At 36.6% G+C, this 22,383-nt stretch overlaps 1 protein-coding gene across 4 annotated transcripts in view; it reads right to left on the bottom strand.

Annotated features, from left to right (window-relative positions):
• The window catches only part of SGCG (sarcoglycan gamma), a 137,078-nt gene that overhangs the window by 8,457 nt on the left and 106,238 nt on the right, over nt 1–22,383 (bottom strand). For all 4 annotated transcript variants that reach the window (XM_087865238.1, XM_045797099.2, XM_045797102.2 and 1 more), the window contains one exon: nt 17,500–17,572. In XM_087865238.1, the coding sequence (XP_087721364.1) occupies nt 17,500–17,572 (73 nt within the window). The remainder of the gene's footprint in view (nt 1–17,499; nt 17,573–22,383) is intronic.

A 22,383-nucleotide genomic window follows, 5' to 3' on the forward strand; every position in this document is an offset into this window, starting at 1 on the left:
GAACAGAAGAAACTCCTAACCAGAGTGATGAGTGGGAGCTGAAATGCTGGAGCCCTTGGAGGTAATGGGCAGGTAAATGCCTTGTGGGCTGGTATTTTAAATCTCTACAGGTTAGAAGTTGTAGCCAACTGTAGGGGGCAGGGAAGGAGTGTTTGGAAATGGGTTCTGGGCATACAGATGAGAGTTGAAACACAGTATGATAAGAACCCTAAAGCAGGCTGCTCATTCTGGAATGGGAGCAGAAAGTCTTAAATGATTCATTATTGTAGAACCCAAATCCACGCGCTATTCAGGCCTCCTATAAGCCCAACCCGAGAAATATCTGTGAATACTGGCTTCAGAACAGTGCCCCCTGCAGGGCCCTGACAGAAGTGAATGTGAAACTGACATTAAGGGCAAATGTTGAGTCTCCATGACAACTGCTCCCAGATGAAGAGCCAAGGAGAATGAGATCCCAGACAGAATTTTCAAACCAAATGGGAGAATCTGTCAACATGAGGAACTAGAGATAACAGAGCATTCAGGAAGGGACTAACACTAAGTTTAGATCACCCGAAAGGATAAATTAACACTCATAGAACAAGACCAGAATAGAAAAAGAAAGATTCAAAAACTAGGTAAGTAGAAAATCATGAAATAAAAAAATTAAAGTCTTCTGGTAGACTGAATAGTAGACATGCCATATATCCAAAGAGAATAGGACACTGTAATATAGATTTGGTATTTCGGTGGGAAAACAAGAAATGTAAAATTTGAAATACACATTTAATGTTTTTAAATGCATAAAATATAGAATTTCAAAGGAAACTAGTGACTTTTAAATACAAATGTAAAAATTACCTAAATGGGTGTTATAGTAATTTATAAGCTTATTTGTTAATTAAGTAGGATCTGGCCAGAGGGCTTACAACTAGAGTAATTTCAAAGCAATAAGGAGCATGTAATGTATTTTGAGATACTTGCTATAACCTTTATGTGATATTGAAGTATCTCTGGCTTCTACAGATGAGACAGTCAAAGAAACTGCTAATACTACTGTGGTTTTTTGCCTCTCATTTATAATTGAAGGAATGCTAACTTTCAATTAGAGGTCAGTGAAAATGAAGGATTTTTTTTTTCACATTCAAAATCATTAACCCACTAAATCCTATTCTTGGACACCCAGGAGATCCACAGACCACAAGTTAAGAACCCCTATACTCTAGAGAATGTAGATATGAAGAGGTAATGTTTAATCATTTTACAGAATTGAAAAATAACACGAGTTCCCAAAACTGAAGAAGTACACCAATACCCAAGTACAAATTAAGACATTTCATTCATTCAGAATGAAAATCAAACTGCTAACTTAGCAAAGACCCAAAAGTAATGAATAGTAAAGTTATTGTCAGTCTAGAAATATATCCTAACTTAGCCATCTTTCAACTATGGAGGGACTAGACATCTCAGGCCCAGAGGGAAAAGTTTACTGTCTATGCAGATTGTCACTGAAGAAAGTACTTATAGAAACTAACACCAGAAGAAATGAATATTTTGGAAAAAGAAGTGATGGACATCAGAAAAATCAACACTATGTGAGTAAAGCCAAATCTTATTACCTGAAAAACATAACCAGAGAGATGAGTAAAAGCAAAGTTGAAACAAAACAACACACAAAGCAAAGTTTGGATGGGAATAACTTTCTAAATTTTTTGGTATAATTTGAGAAGAGAATGATAATGACAAACTTAATCAGAAAGTATTAATTTATCTCTATGCATATAAAATATAAAGGGTAATCCTTAAAAGAATGAAACCAGAACCTAGAGGGAAATATGGCAGGGAGAATAAGGAGAAGTTTAATAATCCAACCAAAGGTTAGAAAGAAGAAAAAAATGAAAAGAAAAAGCACAGTAAATAAAACATGACACCACAGAAATATGTCAAATAAATCAGTGATCATAATAAATATAAATAGTTAAATTCACCTATTAAAAGTTAGAAACTTTCCTGTAGGGTATTAAATCTCAAATCCAGAAATTTAACCCCTAGAGAAACAACTGAAACATAATGATACACCCCACATGAAAAAGCAAATCTGGTTGGATTAAAGATCAATGTATGAAAAGTGAAAGTGTTTTTTTTATATATGCAGTTTTTTAATAATATTTTTTAATATATTATGTTAGTCACCATACAGTACATCCCTAGTTTTTGATGTAAAGTTCCATGATTCATTACTTGCGTATAACACCCAGTGCACCATGAAATACATGCCCTCCTTACTACCCATCACCAGCCTATCTCATTTCCCCACCCTTTCCCCTCTGAAGCCCTCAGTTTGTTTCCCAGAGTCTATAGTCTCTCATGCTTCATTCCCCCTTCTGTTTACCCCCCCTTCATTCTTCCCTTCCTTCTCCTACCAATCTTCCTAGTTCTTATGTTCCATAAATGAGTGAAACCATATGATAATTGTCTTTCTCTGCTTGACTTATTTCAATTAGCATAATCTCCTCCAGTCCCGTCCATGTTGTAGCAAATGTTGAGAAATCGTTCTTTTTGATGGCTGAGTAATATTCCATTATGTATATGGACCACATCTTCTTAATCCAGTCATCTGTTGAAGGGCATCTCGGCTCCTTCCACGATTTAGCTATTGTGGACAATGCTGCTATGAACATTGGGGTGCATATGGCCCTTCTCTTCACTACATCTGTATCTTTGGGGTAGATACCCGGTAGTGCAATTGCTGGATCATAGGGTAGCTCAATTTTTAACTTCTTAAGGGACCTCCACACTGTTTTCCAGAGTGGCTGTACCAACTTGCATTCCTACCAACAATGTAGGAGGGATCCCCTTTCTCCACATCCTCTCCAACAATTGTTGTTTCTTGCCTTGTCAAGTTTTGCCATTCTAACTGGCGTAAGGTGGTATTTCAATGTGGTTTTGATTCGAATTTCCCTGATGGCTAATGATTTTGAACATTTTTTCATGTGTCTGTTAGCCATTTGTATGCCTTCATTGGAAAAGTGTCTGTTCATATCTTCTGCCCATTTTATGATTTGTTTATTTGTTTCTTGTGTATTGAGTTTGAGAAGTTCCTTGCAGATCTTGGATACCAGTCTTTTATCTGTAGTGTCATTTGCAAATATATTCTCCCATTCTGTGGGCTGCCTCTTAGTTTTTTGACTGTTTCCTTGGCCATGCAGAAGCTTTTTTATCTTGATGATGTCCCACAAGTTCATTTTTTCCTTTGTTTCTCTTGCCTTTGGAGATGTGTCATGAAAAAAGTTGCTGTGGCCGATGCCAAAGAGGTTGCTGCCTATGCTCTCCTCTATGATTTTGATGGATTCCTGTCTCACATCGAGGTCTTTCATCCATTTACAGTTTATCTTTGTATGGTGTGAGAGAGTGGTCAAGTTTCATTTTTTTGCATGTAGCTGTCCAATTTTCCCAGCACCATTTATTGAAGAGACTGTCTTTTTTCCACTGGTTGTTTTTTCCTGCTTTGTCAAAGATTGGTTGCCCAAAGAGCCAAGGGTCCATTTCTAGGTTCTCTATTCTGTTCCATTGGTCTATGTGTCTGTTTTTGTGTCAGTACCATGCTGTCTTTGTGATCACAGCTTTGTAGTACAGCTTGAAATCCGGCAATGTGATGCCCCCAGGTTTGTTTTACGTTTTCAATAGTTCCTTGGCGATTCGGGGCCTTGAAAGTGTTTTTGAAAGAATTCACTCCCTTCACTAATGCCCAAACAGTGGTTTCCAATACCCAAGTTCCTAATGGTTTATTTGCACTATTCTGCTATTGGATGAAACTTTCCTTAAAAAAAAAAAAGATTTTATTTTTTAAGTAATCTCTGCATCCAATGTGGGGATTGAATTTATAACCCTGAGATTAACAGTCCTACCTCTATTAACTGAGCCAGCCAAGGCAGTCCCCCACCATTTACTTCCTTTATTGGATGAAACCTTCAACTCTTCATACTGTTTTTACTTGCTGAATTGACTAAATGTTTTGTTTTGATATTTTATGATTTTTACTTTTTTCTTGGAACTGCTAGAATTAAGGAAAACCAGCCACACCATCAACTGTCAATTACCATGAGGCACAAATTGCTTTCATTGTTTAAGTAGACTCAAGATGGTAACCTGTGATAAATGAGAAATAAACACTTGGGATGAGAAATGTGATTATGCAAGCTGAGATCAATGATTCATTTGTTAACTGTGCATTTATAGACACTGATTTTTTTTTTATCAATGAGTTGTTTCAAAAAATACTAAAACAGAAGGAATTAAATTCCCAAGATACCTCTTTCAGACCATTATGCAAATGTATTTGAAAACCAAGATTAAATTAACAATTTCTAGAGAAAATACAGGTGATCAAAATTGACCCTTATTAGATGTACAGGTTTTAAGAAACAAATTTCCATAAAAGAAGATTTACACTATTAAGTAATTATTTTTAAAAAATTCATCAGGTCCATATGGTCCAAGGGAGAATTCTACAAAACCTTTAGAAATCAAAGCTTCCCAAATGTCCACAAATTATTCCAGAACATTGAAAATGAAGGAAATCTTCCTAATTCTTGAAGCATGAATAACACTGTTACCTAAACTTTACAAAAACACACAAAAAAGAAAGGTACAGACCTATATCATTCATGTACATAAATGTGAAGGTTCTAGATAAAATATTAGCAGGTAGAATTGAACATCATTGTAAGGAAAGAATACACCATGACTAAGGATAATTCATTCAATGAACGCAAAATTGGTCTAGTATTAGAAAACCCATTAACATGATACATTGTAAGAGTTAAGATGGCGGAGGAGTAGGGGAACCCTTTTTCAGCCGGTCCCCTGAGTCGAGCTGGATAGGTACCAGACCAGCCTGAACATCCACAGAATCAGCCTGAGACGCAGGAAGATACATCTGGATCTCTACAAATGAACATCTCTAGCGCTGAGTATTGAGGTACGAAGAGGGGAGCTGTGAAACCGTGCACAGATATTGGAAGATAAACAGAAGGGGGAGGGAGCCGACATGCTCGGGCACCGGGAAGCAGCAGCCACCTGCATGGGGGAGCGGGCGGACTCATGGTCGGCACCCGTGAAACAGCAGACTGAGACCCTGAACTGGGTGCGTGTGCCACCAGGCTTCTCACGGAACTCCGGAATCGAGGTGTGCTCACCGGGCATAGACTGAGACCGGGAGATCCGGGAGCGCGTGGGGCGGCTGGCGGCTGGCGGCATTAGAAACACAAAGGACAGAGACGCGCTGGCCCTGGAAGTGAGGGCAGGGACGCTGGGTGTGGGGCGCACATCCCGGGACGCTGCAGGGTTGAGCAGCACCAACAGAAATAGAATTAAAGTGGCCAGAACATCAGTGGAGAACGGGCCGCAATCCCTCTGTTCTGTGACAATTCAGCCTCTGCTGCTCTGACTCTCAGAAGAGGCACAGCAGACCACCAGAGAAAGCCACCAGAGAACAAAAGCCTGGAAATACTGGCTCACAGCGTGCCCACCCCCATCACCCCTCGCAGGGGACACGGAGACTCTACCCAAACAGGGTTGCCTGAGTATCGGCGCGGCAGGCCCCTCCCCCAGAACACAGAAAGCAGGCTGAAAAATCAAGAAGCCCACAACCCGGGGCACCTGAGTGGCACAGTCATTGAGCGCTTGTCTCTGGCTTAGGGCGTGATCCCGGCGTTCCAGAAAGGAGTCCCTCATCGGGCTCCTCCGCTGGGAGCCTGCTTCTTCCTCTCCCACTCCCCTGCTTCTGTTCCCGTTCTTGCTGACTGTCTGTCTCTCTCTCTCAGATAAATAAATAAATAAAATCTTTAAAGAAGAAGCCCACATCCCCTAACATCCCTATAAAACAAGGGGCACGGCCTGGGACCCAGTCAATGATGGGCTCTGGACAACCCCGCAACCTCTCCTCATCAGAATGACAAGAAGGAAAAGCCCCCCTAGCAAAGAAAAGACAGTGAGTCTGTGGCCTCTGCCACAGAAATAATGGATATGGATGTAACCAAATTATCAGAAATGGAATTCAGAGTAACGATGGTCAAAATGATGAGTAGAATTGAAAAAAGTATTAACGAAAAGGTTACTGAGAATATAGAATCCCTAAGGGTGGAAATGAGAGCGAATCTGACAGAAATTAAAAATTCTATGAGCCAAATGCAGGCAAAACTAGAGGCTCTGACAGCCAGGGTCACAGAAGCAGAGGAACGGGTTAGTGAATTGGAGGATGGGTTAATAGAGGAAAAAATGAAAATAGAAGATGGTCTTAAAAAAATCCACGCCCACGAATGTAGGTTACGGGAGATTACTGACTCAATGAAACGATCCAATGTTAGAATCATCGGCATCCCCGAGGGGGTGGAGAAAAACAGAGGTCTAGAAGAGATATTTGAACAAATTGTAGCTGAAAACTTCCCTAATCTAGCGAGGGAAACAAACATTCGTGTCCAAGAGGCAGAGAGGACCCCTCCCAAGCTCAACCACGACAAACCTACGCCACGTCACATCATAGTGCAATTCGCAAATATTAGATCCAAGGATACAGTATTGAAAGCGGCCAGGGCAAAGAAATTTCTCACGTACCAAGGCAAAGGCATCAGAATTACGTCAGACCTGTCTACACAGACCTGGAATGAGAGAAAGGGTTGGGGGAGCATATTTAAAGCCCTTTCAGAGAAAAACATGCAGCCAAGGATCCTTTGTCCAGCAAGGCTGTCATTCAGAATTGATGGAGAAATAAAGACATTTCAGAATCGCCAGTCACTAACCAATTTCGTAACCACGAAACCAGCCCTACAGGAGATAGTAAGGGGGGTTCTATAAAGGTAAAAAGGCCCCAAGAGTGATACAGAACAGAAAGTCACAGCCAATACAAACAAAGACTTTACTGGCAACATGGCATCATTAAAATCACATCTCTTGGTACTCAGTCTTAATGTGAATGGTTTGAACCTTCCCATAAATCCACAGGGTTGCAGATTGGATAAAAAGAAATGACCCATCCATTTGCTGTCTACAAGAGACTCATTTCAAACCCAAAGATGCATTCAGACTGAGAGTAAGGGGATGGAGTACCATCTTTCACGCAAATGGACCTCAAAAGAAAGCTGGGGTACCAATTCTCATATCAGATAAATTGGATTTTAAACTACAGACTATAGTTAGAGATGCAGAAGGGCACTATATTATTCTTAAAGGAAGTATTCAACAAGTGGATATGACAATTATAAATATATATGCCCCCAACAGGGGAGCAGCAAGATACACAAGCCACTCTTAACCAGAATAAAGAGACAACATTAATAGTAGGGGACCTCAACACTCCACTCTCAGAAATAGACAGAACACCCTGGCAAAAACTAAGCAAAGAATCAAAGGCTTTGAATGCCATACTCGACAAGTTGGACCTCATAGATATATATAGAACACTACACCCCAGAACCAAAGAATACTCATTCTATTCTAATGCCCATGGAACATTCTCAAGAATAGACCATGTTCTGGGACACAAAACAGGTCTCAACCGATACCAAAAGATTGAAATTATCCCCTGCATATTCTCAGACCACAACGCTCTGAAATTGGAACTCAACCACAAGGAAAAATTTGGAAGAAACTCAAACACTTGGAGACTAAGAACCATCCTGCTCAGGAATGACTCGATAAACCAGGAAATCAAAAATCAAATTAAACAATTTATGGAGACCAATGAGAATGAAAATACAACAGTCCAAAACCTATGGGATACTGCAAAGGCAGTCCTAAGGGGGAAATACATAGCCATCCAAGCCTCACTCAAAAGAATAGAAAAATCTAAAATGCAGTTTTTATATTCTCACCTCAAGAAGCTGAACAGCAACAGAGGGACAGGCCTAATCCACACACGAGGAAGCAGTTGACCAAAATTAGAGCTGAAATCAATCAAGCAGAAACCAGAAGTACAGTAGAGCAGATCAACAGGACTAGAAGCTGGTTCTTGGAGAGAATCAATAAAATTGACAGACCACTGGCAAGACTTATCCAAAAGAAAAGAGAAAGGACCCAGATTATTAAAATTATGAATGAAAAAGGAGAGGTCACGACAAACACCATTGAAATTGGAAGGATTATTAGAAATTTTTATCAACAGCTATATGCCAATAAACTAAGCAATCTGGAAGAGATGGAATCCTTCCTGGAAACCTATAAACTACCAAGATTGAAACAGGAAGAAATTGATTTCTTAAACAGGCCAATTAATTATGAAGAAATTGAGTCAGTGATAAACAACCTCCCAAATAACAAAACTCCAGGCCCGGACGGTTTTCCTGGGGAATTCTACCAAACATTCAAAGAAGAAATAATACCTATTCTCCTAAAGCTATTTCAAAAAATAGAAACAGAAGGAAAGCTACCAAACTCATTCTATGAGGCCAATATTATCTTGATCCCCAAACCAGGCAAAGACCCCCTCAAAAAGGAGAATTACAGACCGATTTCCCTAATGAATATGGACACCAAAATCCTCAACAAGATACTTGCTAATAGAATCCAACAGTTCATTAAAAGGATTATCCATCACGATCAAGTGGGATTCATACCTGGGATGCAAGCGTGGTTCAATATTCGCAAATCAATCAGCGTGATACATCATATCAACAAGAAAAGACTCAGGAACCATATGATCCTCTCAATCGATGCTGAAAAAGCATTTGACAAAATACAGCATCCTTTCCTGATTAAAACCCTTCAGAGTGTAGGAATAGAAGGTACATTTCTCAATCTCATAAAAGCCATCTATGAAAAGCCTACTGCAAATGTTATTCTCAATGGGGAAAAGCTGGAAGCCTTTCCCTTAAGATCAGGAACTCGACAAGGATGCCCACTCTCGCCACTATTATTCAACATAGTACTAGAAGTCCTTGCAACAGCAATCAGACGACAAAAAGGGATCAAAGGTATTCCAATCGGCAAAGAAGAAGTCAAAATGTCTCTCTTCGCAGATGACATGATACTCTATATGGAAAACCCAAAAGAAGCCACTCCCAAACTATTAGAAGTTATAGAGCAATTCAGTAACGCGGCGGGATACAAAATAAATGCTCAGAAATCAGTTGCATTTCTGTACACAAATAGCGAGACCGAAGAAAGAGAAATTAGGGAATCCATCCCATTTACAATAGCACCAAAAACCATACGTTACCTTGGAATTAACTTAACCAGAGACGTAAAAGACCTATATTCTAGAAACTATAAATCACTCTTAAAAGACATTGAGGAAGACATAAAAAGATGGAAAGATATTCCATGCTCATGGATCGGAAGAATTAACATAGTTAAAATGTCCATGCTACCCAGAGCAATCTACACTTTCAATGCTATCCCAATGAAAATACTGAGGACATTTTTCAAAGAACTGGAACAAATAGTCCTTAAATTTGTATGGAAACAGAAAAGGCCCCGAATCTCCAAGGAACTGCTGAAAAGGAAAAACAAAGCTGGGGGCATCACAATGCCGGATTTCGAGCTGTACTACAAAGCTGTGATCACAAAGACAGCATGGTACTGGCACAAAAACAGACACATAGACCAATGGAACAGAATAGAGAGCCCAGGAAAGGACCCTCGGCTCTTTGGGCAACTAATCTTTGACAAAGCAGGAAAAAACATCCGTTGGGAAAAAGACAGTCTCTTCAATAAATGGTGCTGGGAAAATTGGACAGCTACATGCAAAAGAATGAAACTTGACCACTATCTCACACCATACACAAAAATAAACTCCAAATGGATGAAAGACCTCGATGTGAGACAGGAATCCATCAAAATTCTAGAGAAGAACATAGGCAGGAACCTCTACGACATCGGCCAAAGCAACCTTTTTCATGATACATCCTCAAAGGCAAGAGAAACAAAAGATAAAATGAATTTATGGGACTTCATCAAGATTAAAAGTTTCTGCACAGCCAAGGAAACAGTCAGAAAAACTAAGAGGCAGCCCACGGAATGGGAGAATATATTTGCAAATGACACTACAGATAAAGGACTGGTATCCAAGATCTACAAAGAACTTCTCAAACTCAATACACAAGAAACAAATAAACAAATCAAAAAATGGGCAGAAGATATGAACAGACACTTTTCCAATGAAGACATACAAATGGCTAACAGACACATGAAAAAATGTTCAAAATCATTAGCCATCAAGGAAATTCAAATCAAAACCACACTGAGATACCACCTTACACCAGTTAGAATGGCAAAAATAGACAAGGCAAGAAACAACAATTGTTGGAGAGGATGTGGAGAAGGGGGATTCCTCCTGCATTGTTGGTGGGGATGCAAGTTGGTACAGCCACTCTGGAAAACAGTGTGGAGGTCCCTTAAAAAGTTAAAAATTGAGCTACCTATGATCCAGCAATTGCACTACTGGGTGTTTACCCCAAAGATACAGACGTAGTAAAGAGAAGGGCCATATGCACCCCAATGTTCATAGCAGCAATGTCCACAATAGCTAAATCGTGGAAGGAGCCGAGATGCCCTTCAACAGATGACTGGATCAAGAAGTTGTGGTCCATATATACAATGGAATATTACTCGGCTATCAGAAAGAACGAGTTCTCAACATTTGCTACAACATGGACGGCACTGGAGGAGATAATGCTAAGTGAAATAAGTCAAGCAGAGAAAGACAACTATCATATGATTTCTCTCATCTATGGAACATAAGAACTAGGATGATTGGTAGGGGAAGAAAAGGATAAAGAAAGGGGGGGTAATCAGAAGGGGGAATGAAACATGAGAGACTATGGACTATGAGAAACAAACTGAGGGCCTCAGAGGGGAGGGGGGTGGGGGAATGGGATAGGCCGGTGATGGGTAGTAAGGAGGGCATGTATTGCATGGTGCACTGGATGTTATACACAACTAATGAATCATCGAGCCTTACATCGGAAACCGGGGATGTACTGTATGGTGACTAACATAATATAATAAAAAATCATTATTAAAAAAACATGATACATTGTATTAATATATCTAAGGGACACATAAATATGACTATCTCCATAAATGTTAATGAGCTTTTGACAAAATCTAACAGACATTCAACACAAAATAGAAACTGATATTTGTTTTTTATTTTTTATAAAATACACATTCACATCATCTTGCTTAATGGAGGAACACCAGTGGCATTTCCATTCAGATGGGGAAAAAGCAAGGATGCACATACCTCCACTTGTTTCTCAACTGCTCTAATGATACTGGTACATGGAGTGAGATAAATCAGTTGGAGACACAGAGTTGGAAAAGAAGGTGTTAAAGTATATCTATTTGCAGATGATGAGACAGCATACCCGAAAAATCCTAATTAGCCAACATAAAACTGATTCAAAGAATAAGAAGTTCAGTAAGGTTGTTTATATAAAATTAATGCACAGCAATCAGTAGCTTTCATATCCAAAACAATACCTTGTTAGAAGATACAATAGTAGGTAGAATAAAACCTCATTTATAATTGAGACAGAGTTAAGCGAAAATGCTTAGGGATAAACTTAACAAGAAATATGTAAACTTATTAAACTTATTCTTGTTAAACTTAACAAGAAATATGTCAAGAAAACTTTTAAGTACTCCTGAAAGGACAAAAATGGACTTTAAAGAATGGAAAGACACCCTATGTTTTTGGATAAATGATGTCGTAATGATGTCAGTTTTCCCTAATTTATGAATTTAACATAATCCTAACAAAAGAATATGCTTTTTCTTCAACTACACAAGGTAACACTCAAGATCATATGAAAAAATAAGCAAGAATTGACAGAGAAATGTTGAAAGAGTCAGTACAAGGGTGTGTGTGTTTGAGAGAGAGAGAGAGAGACTAGTCCTATCTGACTTTAAAATATCTTCTAAATCCTGTTTAACAAGGTTGGTACTGGGCCCTGAATAGACAGACTAGTGGAATAGAGTAGAAAATATATAAACAGACCCATGAGCTTAGGGAAATTTAATGCATGATAAAGGTTGTATTTAAAATTGTAGTGGCAAAGGTAGAATTTCTAATTAATAATCTAATTGTTGGCACATCTGGTTGGCTGATCGGAGATGATAAAATTCGACCCAGACCTCACACCTTACACCTCACACAAGAATAACCTCTAAATATTGCGTGGAGCACTAGGTGTTACACACAAACAATGAATCATGGAACACTACATCAAAAACTAATGATATATTGTATGGTGACTAACATAACATAATAAAATTTAAAAAAATACAGGGCAACAAAAAAAATAAAATGTAAATCATAAAAAAAAAATGCATCAGGGATCTACAATGTATCTAGATATAAAAGGGAAAGCCAGACCAGCAAAAGGGCTGACAACTTCCTCTTTCTGTAAAGAAAGTTTCAAACTACGGTTTAAAATCCAGGGTTAACGAAAAAAAAAAAGATTAATAATTTTGACTATATAAACATTAAAATGTTAATATTCAGAATATATATATATTTAATCCCTATAAATCTGTTTTAAAACGTAATTAAAGAAGCAGAGCAGATGGAGTCAATTCCAGAAGCAGCAGCAGCCTTAATAACAGAATAAAAATATGAAAGATGCTTAACTACGCCAGTCGCCAGGGAAGTAAATGTAAAATAACACAAGATGACACTCATCAACATGAAAAAGATCATAGAGTCTGACAGTGCGAAATGCTGGTAAGAGGTGAGGAAAGAGACTTTCACACCGCTTACAGAGTTATAAATCAGCACAAAGCACTTGGAGAGGCATGCTGGCCAAGTTTGGCAAAGTTCAATATGTTCACATCTGATACACACACTTCGTAAAAGTTGGTAGAACAGCCAACCCAGAGCAGTGCTCTTCATGGCTGTCCTAAAAGAAGTCTGAAAACTGGGTGCCCATCACCAATTTTTAAGTTAACATTGTGTTTTATATAAATTTAAGTATTTGCAAAAGATACCATTTCTGGTGCATTATAAACACTGTCATTTTGAAAGAAGACTCATCACTTTACAGTGTATTTGATGGAATCTAAAAACCACAGAGAGTTGATACCCACCAACTTTGGGTTACAATCCAATATGTTAAAAATGTTTTGCTTAACTTGTCCAGCTTTGACTGGGCGTTTTTTGATTGGAAACTCTTTCATTTGGCTCCTGTGTCCTTTTGATATACCCCTGCTGTTTTGATTTTTGAGCACCTCTTATTCACTGGTACTGCAAAATGCTCCAAATTTATCTTCTACATTCGCTGCCCCAGTCTTAGAATGAGCATTTCTCTGAAGAATCCGGATTCCTTTTATTGCAGAATGGTGTGAGAAACCAAGTACTGGTTGCCACTGATTTAATTTGGATTACTTGATCTCTCATTTCTAGAATTTCTCTTTTGTTATTTTCCAAATCTGCCATTTTCCTACTATTTTGACTTTGCCTCATCTTTATATTCAATTTTTTTCCTCTTTGAGTATTTTTATTCATGTCTGTTTTAAAATCTCTCGCTTTGCTCTACTACTTAGAGTTTTAGGGGGTAACTTGTAGTGGCTGCTGATTTTTTGTCTTTTCATTATTATTATCATTGTGGTGATAACACATTGATACGAGTCAAACTCATTTTCAGCAAAGGATTGTTTTCCATAATTGTTTTTGTCATGGGCAATGGGATAATTTCTTCGCTGTAGTTTGACTTTAGTGTAGTTGACACTAATTCTCCAGTTTTGAGCTCATACAATGAGGTAGTGTGGATTTAGTCCTCTGATCTTTGTTGAGCAAAGGCCTGTGGTTCACAATTTCTTGTAGGTAACTCAACCCATGGCCCAAGATGAGTTTGCAGCATCTTCAGGCTATTAGGCAAATTGTTTCGAATATCTTTCATGGGGCCCAGGGTTTACAAGGTATTTCAGTCTGAGCACTTCACACACACACACACACACACACACACACACACACACACGGCTATGGCTTCGTATCACAGTCCTAAAATATATTAAAGTCCCAGCCCCTAATTTCTATGACATCCTGATATCTCCATGAGTACCTTGGCTTTAGCTTTCACTCTGCTCTGATAATGAATTTCCTCTTTGTTACTGGGACCTAAGAATGAGCTTGGCTTGGTGTCTAGTTGAGCAGTATTTATAAATATTTGAGCAATATTATAATATATATACATTACATATGTATATAATGTACATTTATAAATATTTGTTCATTCATTCATAAGTTTTAGTATTTACAAGTGTTTGAAACAGGAGCAAATGTTTCCGTGTTCTCTTATTTTACTTATCTAATGAAGACACATCTATATTACTGACTACGTGCTAGGCATCATTTCGAGCAATTTGCAAATAATAACTTATTTAATCGCCACCACATCCCTATTGGGTTGCAGGGGATTTACCGTTTACCCTGTGATATTAACGTCTACTGATTTCCTTAAGTGTCAGTTCAAATGCTTCCTTCTCTGTGACATCATCTCAGATTACCCTGGGAAGACTTTATGCTTTTTCTCCTATGCCCTCACTCTATTTTGGACTTTCATCATAGCAAGGAATTATATTGTTCTAACTTGTTTGCATGTTTCCTTTCCCAACAGACTTTAAAACCATTAAGTGCAGGATCCACACATTTTATCACTGTAGAACTAGCAACTGTTTTGGTACACAAGCATGTTTAGTATATTTTTGTGAATTTTTAAAAGGGAATGAACTATATCATGTATGAATGAGAAGTAGTATGTCAGAATGAAGGCAGCATATCAGACTTCGTATTTTTCTTGTGAATGATTTTGCTATAAGAAATGTAAATCTAGTTTAAATACATGTTAATTTCCTTTCTTCTTGAGGAAAATAATAATTATCACCCTTGTATGACTACCATTTGAACAATAATCAAAATTAAAACTTGTGATATTTAAACATGTCTATTTCAGAGATATATTTATAAATGCCTAATGATCTCAACCCTACAAAATCCACTCCGCATTCATTGTTTTCAGGATATTCTAGAATTATTTTCACTTTACTCAGGCCAGGAATAGTAATGGTACTGGACTCAAAAATATAAAGTGCAAGACACTTTATGGTAAGAATTTACAGAAGAAAATGTGAATATCATATAATCATTTAGAGGAGTCTGGTCGTAAATCAAAGAATAAATCACTCAAGGGTCCACTTAGGTGGTGGAGAGAATACACCCAAATGAACATGGACTTTGGAGTCAGAGCTGAATTTGAATCATCCGTTGGCTACTTTTTATTATTTATTTATTTATTTAGGCTACTTTTAAAAATTTATTTATTTATTTATTTATTTATTTATTTATTTATTTATTTAATTTATTTATTTTTAAAGATTTTATTTATTTATGTGACAGACAGCCAGCAAGAGAGAGAACACAGCAGGGGAGTGGGAGAGGAAGAAGCAGGCTCCCAGAGGAGGAGCCCGATGTGTGACTCGATTCTGGAAAGCCGGGATCACGCCCTGAGCCGAAGGCAGACGCTTAATGACTGCGCTACCCAGGCGCCCCGACTTTTTTTTATAATAATAAAAAAATTATATATATTATATTATGTTGGGTTGCAGGGGATTTACCTGCATATATATATATATTAATTATATATATTATTAATTATTATATATATTATATATTATTATTATATTATAATTATATATTATATATATTATATTATGTTAGTCACCATACAGTAGGCTACTTTTTAATCTTTACTTAGAATAGGCCGCTATCTAAATCTCGGTTTTCGTCTTTTATACAATGGAAATAAAGTTGCTTATTTTTAAACACTGTCATTTTAGAGTTGATGATTAAATGAGAAAAATCATGGGACCATGTACAGATCCTGGCAGTTGAAGACATTAAGTGCTTGTCAGTTCATGCCTTCCATCTTCACCTCATTCCTCCAGGAATTTCTTGCAATTTCATTATTTTCTTAATCACTTTGCCTGTAACACCTGGGTTATGATCCTCCCCCGCTTAGTATCAGCTTTTAGAAAGCAGGAGGATACTCTCCTGCCATTTCTTTTTTAGCAAAAGCCTGCTGTATAACCAGCAGATTATGCCTTGGCAGGACAACACAAAATAACTGGTTTAATTTTGAGATCCATATATTTTAAAACAGTGAAGTAAATTACTGCAAAAAGGAGTCTGGCATCTCTACAGTTTATATTATTTTATAATTTCAGATTGGTTTTAATGGGATTATTTTTAAAGATATTGAATCATTTTTCTATCCTAGAAAAGTAAAATGTTGTTCTTCTCTAACTATAATAATTCCGTAATATTGATCTTAGGATCCTTTATCAAAATTAGTGAAATTCTTCTATAATAATTAGAGTCACAATTTATTTTCATGCTGCAAATGTTCTCTAAGAGGGTAAAATAAATTGAACCCTCATTTGCTTTTGATTAATATTTAATTAGATATTAAGGATAAGAGAAATGCTAATTTCCTAACTTTTATTTCATTTAGTGTGATTATTTACTTGGTATAATAATGATAATAAAAATGATTATTTGTACTCAACTTTCAGTTTACGAAATATTTTTAACCTAATAGCTAATTAAATCTTTCCCAGAATACACTGAGATATGCATTACTATCAACATTTTATAGATGAGAAAAATAGATTCAAAAGGTTAGTTTGCCCAAGGTCATAAGGCTTCTCTGGGTAAAGCTGGGACTCTTACTATACTTAATTTCCTCTATTATACATAATATATTAGGATGTTAATTGTTATGCATGTATTTCAAGTTCAAACACTGAATGTAATTTTAAGTGATACCTTAGACTTCAGGCACTTGTTTTAAAAAATAGTATTTGATTTTGTTATAAAATACAGATATAATATTGGAATAAACTGTTACAGCAATAAATTTCATTCAGTAGTACATGAATAAAGTGAAGTACACACAGGCACACAGAGACTCATAAAGAATACATTTACAATCTGGTACTAGGTGATTTTATATATTCTGACATTATGTAAAGATATAACAAAGGTTGTGGACATTATGCCAAGTGAAATGAGCCAGTCACAGAGTACAAATGCCTCGAGTTGTCAAATTTGTGGAGACAGAAAGTAGAATGGTGGTTTCCAGGGGTTGGTAGAGGTGAGAGGAGAACTGTTTACTGGCCACAGAGTATTAGTTTTGCAAAATGAAAAGAATTCTGGAGATGGAGGGTGGTGATGATTGTACAACAGTGGAAATGTACTTAATACTTCTGAACTGTATACTTAAAAGTGGTTAAGATGGCAAATTTTCTGTGTTGGGTGGATTAAACACAGGGAATCAGTGGGACTTTTTACTCCCTTTGGATTTTAGTAAGTGATGACTAGTTAATAAGTAGAACATGATGAGAATAAAGACAATTAATTAATGGAATTAATTACCACGATCTGGTAATGACTGCTAAAATATTATTCCAGCACATATCCGGGTATCTTCCATAAGAGAGTTTATGTTTGAACAAAATTCTTACCTCAGGTCCTGAAATGGGTCGGCTCTCACAAGGGGGGTCTCCACTGAATGTTCAAAAAGAGCACCTTCAGGCCCTAAACGAAGCCAAAGATGCATCACTTTACAAAAGTAAAACAAATGACATCAGACTAATTAAACACTTAGTCTATATATTAAAGCACAAGTAGATTTTGATCTTGTTGCTGATCTTGCTGCTCACAGATGTGGGAAAGAAAATGTAGTTGACGTATAGAAATTAATGTACAGGACTTTTTAACTGTTCCAGTGAGCTGAAATAATTCTAAGAGCGTCAGTGGCACTCTTTTAGAAGGTACTATAACTCTGTAACTGGTTTTTAAATGTATGACAATTACTTAACAGAGCCGTTTAGTGATATTATAGTGACATATGATCATTGTAATGCACATAAGTACAAGACAGACACAAAGCCTATAAACTGATACATATTATTGTTAAATAAGAGCAGCAATTTCTCTATCATTGGAATTGTCAATGTTCAAATTATATGAACTTACTTCTATTATTACTATTTGGCCTCAAAATAAATATTCCTCAGAATCTATTTGCATATATTAAAATAGATGCTTCATAAATGGCTTCATAAAATAATAAATCATTGCTTTTTAGTATAACTATATTTCCTTTATGTATGCATTCATATTTAATATTCCCAACTATGATTATATGAAAATATATAATTGGTGTAACAACTGTTTCTTGTAGAAAATAGACTATATTGTTTGGGGTCATATAATCTAAATTTTAGACAGGGAAAAAGTTCCATAATAAAATATCATTATATAAATAACACACTTAAATAACTATAATATGATCCTGTATAAATATTAATTGTATAAGGAAAGTATAATAATAAAAAAGCCATCTAATAATGTTAACTTTTTTTTTGTCATCAGATGTTTTTATTATGAGATTCAAGTTACAAGTAAATAATTTCCAATATATTTTAAATATGGTTACTCTAAAGAAAAAGTAACCACATGTAATCAATAAAAATATAATCAATACTTTATGTACCACAGATATTTGATATCACCTTTCATTAACTGAAGATCTATGTAAATAAACCTCTGTAAGACAAAAAAAATTATATCCTTTTCTCTTTGAATGCATACATATGTAAGTCTAAAATTTAAACAAATACACTTTGTTTAAAATATTTTATCAATTTTTCATAGCAAAATATACACACATCGAAGTGAGTGAATATGTGAACATAGGGGTACATATATGTGTCCACACACATTTTAAAAATTTTATATAATTCTTTTTTTTTAAGTTTACTTGTTTAACCTTTATTTTCCTGTTCATTTCCTTATATGTATTTTTAATAATATTTATTTTGTTATAATAGTCACCATACAGTACATCTCCAGTTCTTGATGCAATGTTCCATGATTCATTACTTGTATATAACACCCAGTGCACTGTGCAATATGTGCCCTCCTTAACACCCATCACCGGCCTATCCCAATCCCCCATCCCCCTCCCCTCTGAAGCCCTCCGTTTGTTCCCAGAGTCTACAGTCTCTCATGGTTCATTCCCCCTTCTGTTTACCCCCCTTTCATTCTTCCCTTCCTTCTCCTACCGATCTTCCTATTTCTTATATTCCATAAATGAGTGAAACCATATGATAATTGTCTTTCTCTGCTTGACTTATTTCACTTAGCATAATCTCCTCCAGTCCCATCCATGTTGCAGCAAATGTTGAGAAATCGTTCTTTCTGATAGCTGAGTAATATTCCATTGTATATATGGACCACATCTTCTCAATCCAGTCATCTGTTGAAGGGCATCTTGGCTCCTTCCACGAGTTAGCTATTGTGGACAATACTGCTATTAACATTGGGGTGCATATGGCCCTTCTCTTCACTACCTCTGTATTTTTGGGGTAGATACCCAGTAGTACAATTGCTGGATCATAGGGTAGTTCAATTTTTAACTTTTTAAGGGACCTCCACACTGTTTTCCAGAGTGGCTGTACCAACTTGCATTCCTACCAACAATGTAGGAGGGATCCCCTTTCTCCACATCCTCTCCAACATTTGTTGTTTCTTGCCTTGTCAATTTTTGCCATTCTAACTGGCGTAAGGTGGTATCTTAGTGTGGTTTTGATTCGAATTTCCCTGATGGCTAATGATTTTGAACATTTTTTTCTTGTGTCTGTTAGCCATTTGTATGCCTTCACTGGAAAAGTGTCTATTCATATCTTCTGCCCATTTTTTGATTTGTTTATTTGTTTCTTGTGTATTGAGTTTGAGAAGTTCTTTGTAGATCTTGGATACCAGTCTTTTATCTGTAGGTCATTTGCAAATATCTTCTCCCATTCCGTGGGCTGCCTCTTAGTTTTTTTGACTGTTTCCTTGGCTGTGCAGAAGCTTTTTATCTTGAGGAAGTCCCACAAGTTCATTTTATCTTTTGTTTCTCTTGCCTTTGGAGATGTGTCATGAAAAAGGTTGCTGTAGCCAATGTCATAGAGGTTGTCAGTTCTTAATTTGGAATCATTATCTTCCCTCAATGATCATTGTTATCACCCAGTCCAGGTCACCAGGCAATAGATATTGCCTGAACTACAGTTGACATCCTCTTAACTGGTCTTACTGTTTCCTCTCTTTCCCCAAAGCAATCAATCCTCCCTTATAATGATCATATTGATCTTAAAATGTGGAGCAAATCAAAGAGCATCCTGTTTGAAATAATTCAATGATCTTCCATTGCATTTAAAACAAATCCTAAATCCTTATAATGGCCAACTAGTACATGCGTGAACTGGTTTCTCTGTATCTCCCCTTATACCAGGCTTGTTGCAGATTTAAATTCAATATGATTAAAAAAATAAAAATCATGAAATAAGAGACATAGATAAGCTCAAATAGAGCAGCTATCAAAATGAATGTAATGTTTTAAACTCCTCATTAAAAACCAAAGTCATTAGACTGTGTTAAAAAAAATAATCCCAGCCAAACCTCACTTTCAAGAGACATGTAAATCATTTACTATGAGGAGAATTTAGGTTGGAAGGGTAATTTAAAGAGGCCATCAAGGTCCTCTTCTATAAGTTTAAAGAAGTCAACCCCCAGGGAAGTGATGCTTAGGATTGTTGGAACCATATTGCAATTAAAAGGGGAATGTTGACAGTTAAGAGAAGCAAAGCTTCTGGAGCAAATATTACTGGACCACTGAATTAATCAAACTGGAGCTACCCTGCCTCCAGACTTCTCATGGAAGATAATATATATTCTTGTCATTTAAGCCAGATTTAATTGGGTCTTTTGTTCCTTTCTGCAGAAGATTGTTAACCAATGGGCCAGGTCATCAACTGTTCACAGAGCTTCATTACAAAGTGTTTGGAGATCTTGGGTATGTTCTTAAAGCATATGGTAATCTCTTACCATCTTCTAGATAATCTGTCAAGTGTCTTTTTAAGGGACCTGGACTTATTACCTTTGTTTATGTTCACTTTTTCAGCTGTTGAGATCTTACTCTCCAGATCCTCTTTTGTCAGTGGCTTTGTGAGTGACTCCAGCATTTCTACTCCATCACTTCTGACTTCATGTAAGCCTGCTTAGCTGCACAGGTGCAAAGAAGTTGAACTGGCTTATCATTAAATCTTGTTTTCCTCAAGGGAAATTGGATAACATTACAGGATATGTTTTTCTTAATAAATGTTGGGGAATGAACCCAGCCTAGCAAATCACTGCCAAGGAATTAAAGTATGTTTTCTGCCAGAAGTCCATTCTGGCAATGGTATAAATTTTTTTTTAAGATGAAATTTTGATGCTACTCCAGTAATATGTTCTATAATTGCAGCTAACAAAGGGGGCATGCTAACTCTGTTTACTTGGTGACCAATTCTATTTTTAGAGGGGAAAATGAGACTGCTTAAAGGCCTTGGTCAATTTCAAAGTGAGTTGGTGAAATTATTTAATTTCCTCTATAAATATGATTTAAAAACAATTCTTCAGTTTCCTAGCTAGTCTGATTAAAGTCTAAATGGAAGTTAAGACTTTTTAAAGAATTCTATTTTATTGAAATATATTTGACATTAACACAGTGTAAATGTAAGGTGTAGAACATGTTGATTTGATACGTTTATATATTATAATTGTCATTGTAGTGATAATTAGCATCTCTATCATGTTACAGAATGGTCCTTTCTTTTTGGTGAGTGCAATAATTAAGTTCTAGTCTCTTGGCAGTTTTGATGACTATTATACAATGATGTTTTCTATATTCATTACACTGTGCATTAGCTCTTTAGAGCTTATTTACTACTTGTTGCAAATCTGTACCCTCAAATACATCTGTCCTATCCCCATGCCCATCCCCTGGTAACTACTGTTTTATTCTTTGTTTTTATGAGTTTGGCCTTTTTAGAGTCCACATATAAGTGATACCATACAGTATTTGTTTTTCTCTGACTTACCTCACTTAGCATAATGTGTTCAAGATCTATCCATTTTGTTGCAAATGGCGGGATAGCTTTCTTTCTCACGACTGAATTATATTCAATTGTATATACATACCACATTTTTGTCCATTCATCTATTGATGGGCACTTAAATTGTCTCCGTATCTTGTCTATTGTGAATAATGTTGCAATAAACATGGGAGTGTATATGGGGACAGGATGTAATATCTCTTTAATATCCTGTTTTTATTTCCTTTGGGTATATATCCAGAAATGGAATTGCCGGATAATATAATAGATCTATTTTTAATTTTTGAGGAACCTCAGTACTGTTTTCCACAGCGGTTGAGACAATTTACCTTCCCACCAACAGTGCACAACCTTTTCTCCACATCCTTACCAACACAGGTTATCTCTTATTTTCTTGATAAAAGCCATTCTAACAGATGTAAGGTG

Source organism: Ursus americanus, chromosome 10, assembly GCF_024610735.1.
Source record: "Ursus americanus isolate L20-20 chromosome 10, mUrsAme1.1.p, whole genome shotgun sequence".
Lineage (NCBI taxonomy): Eukaryota > Metazoa > Chordata > Mammalia > Carnivora > Ursidae > Ursus > Ursus americanus.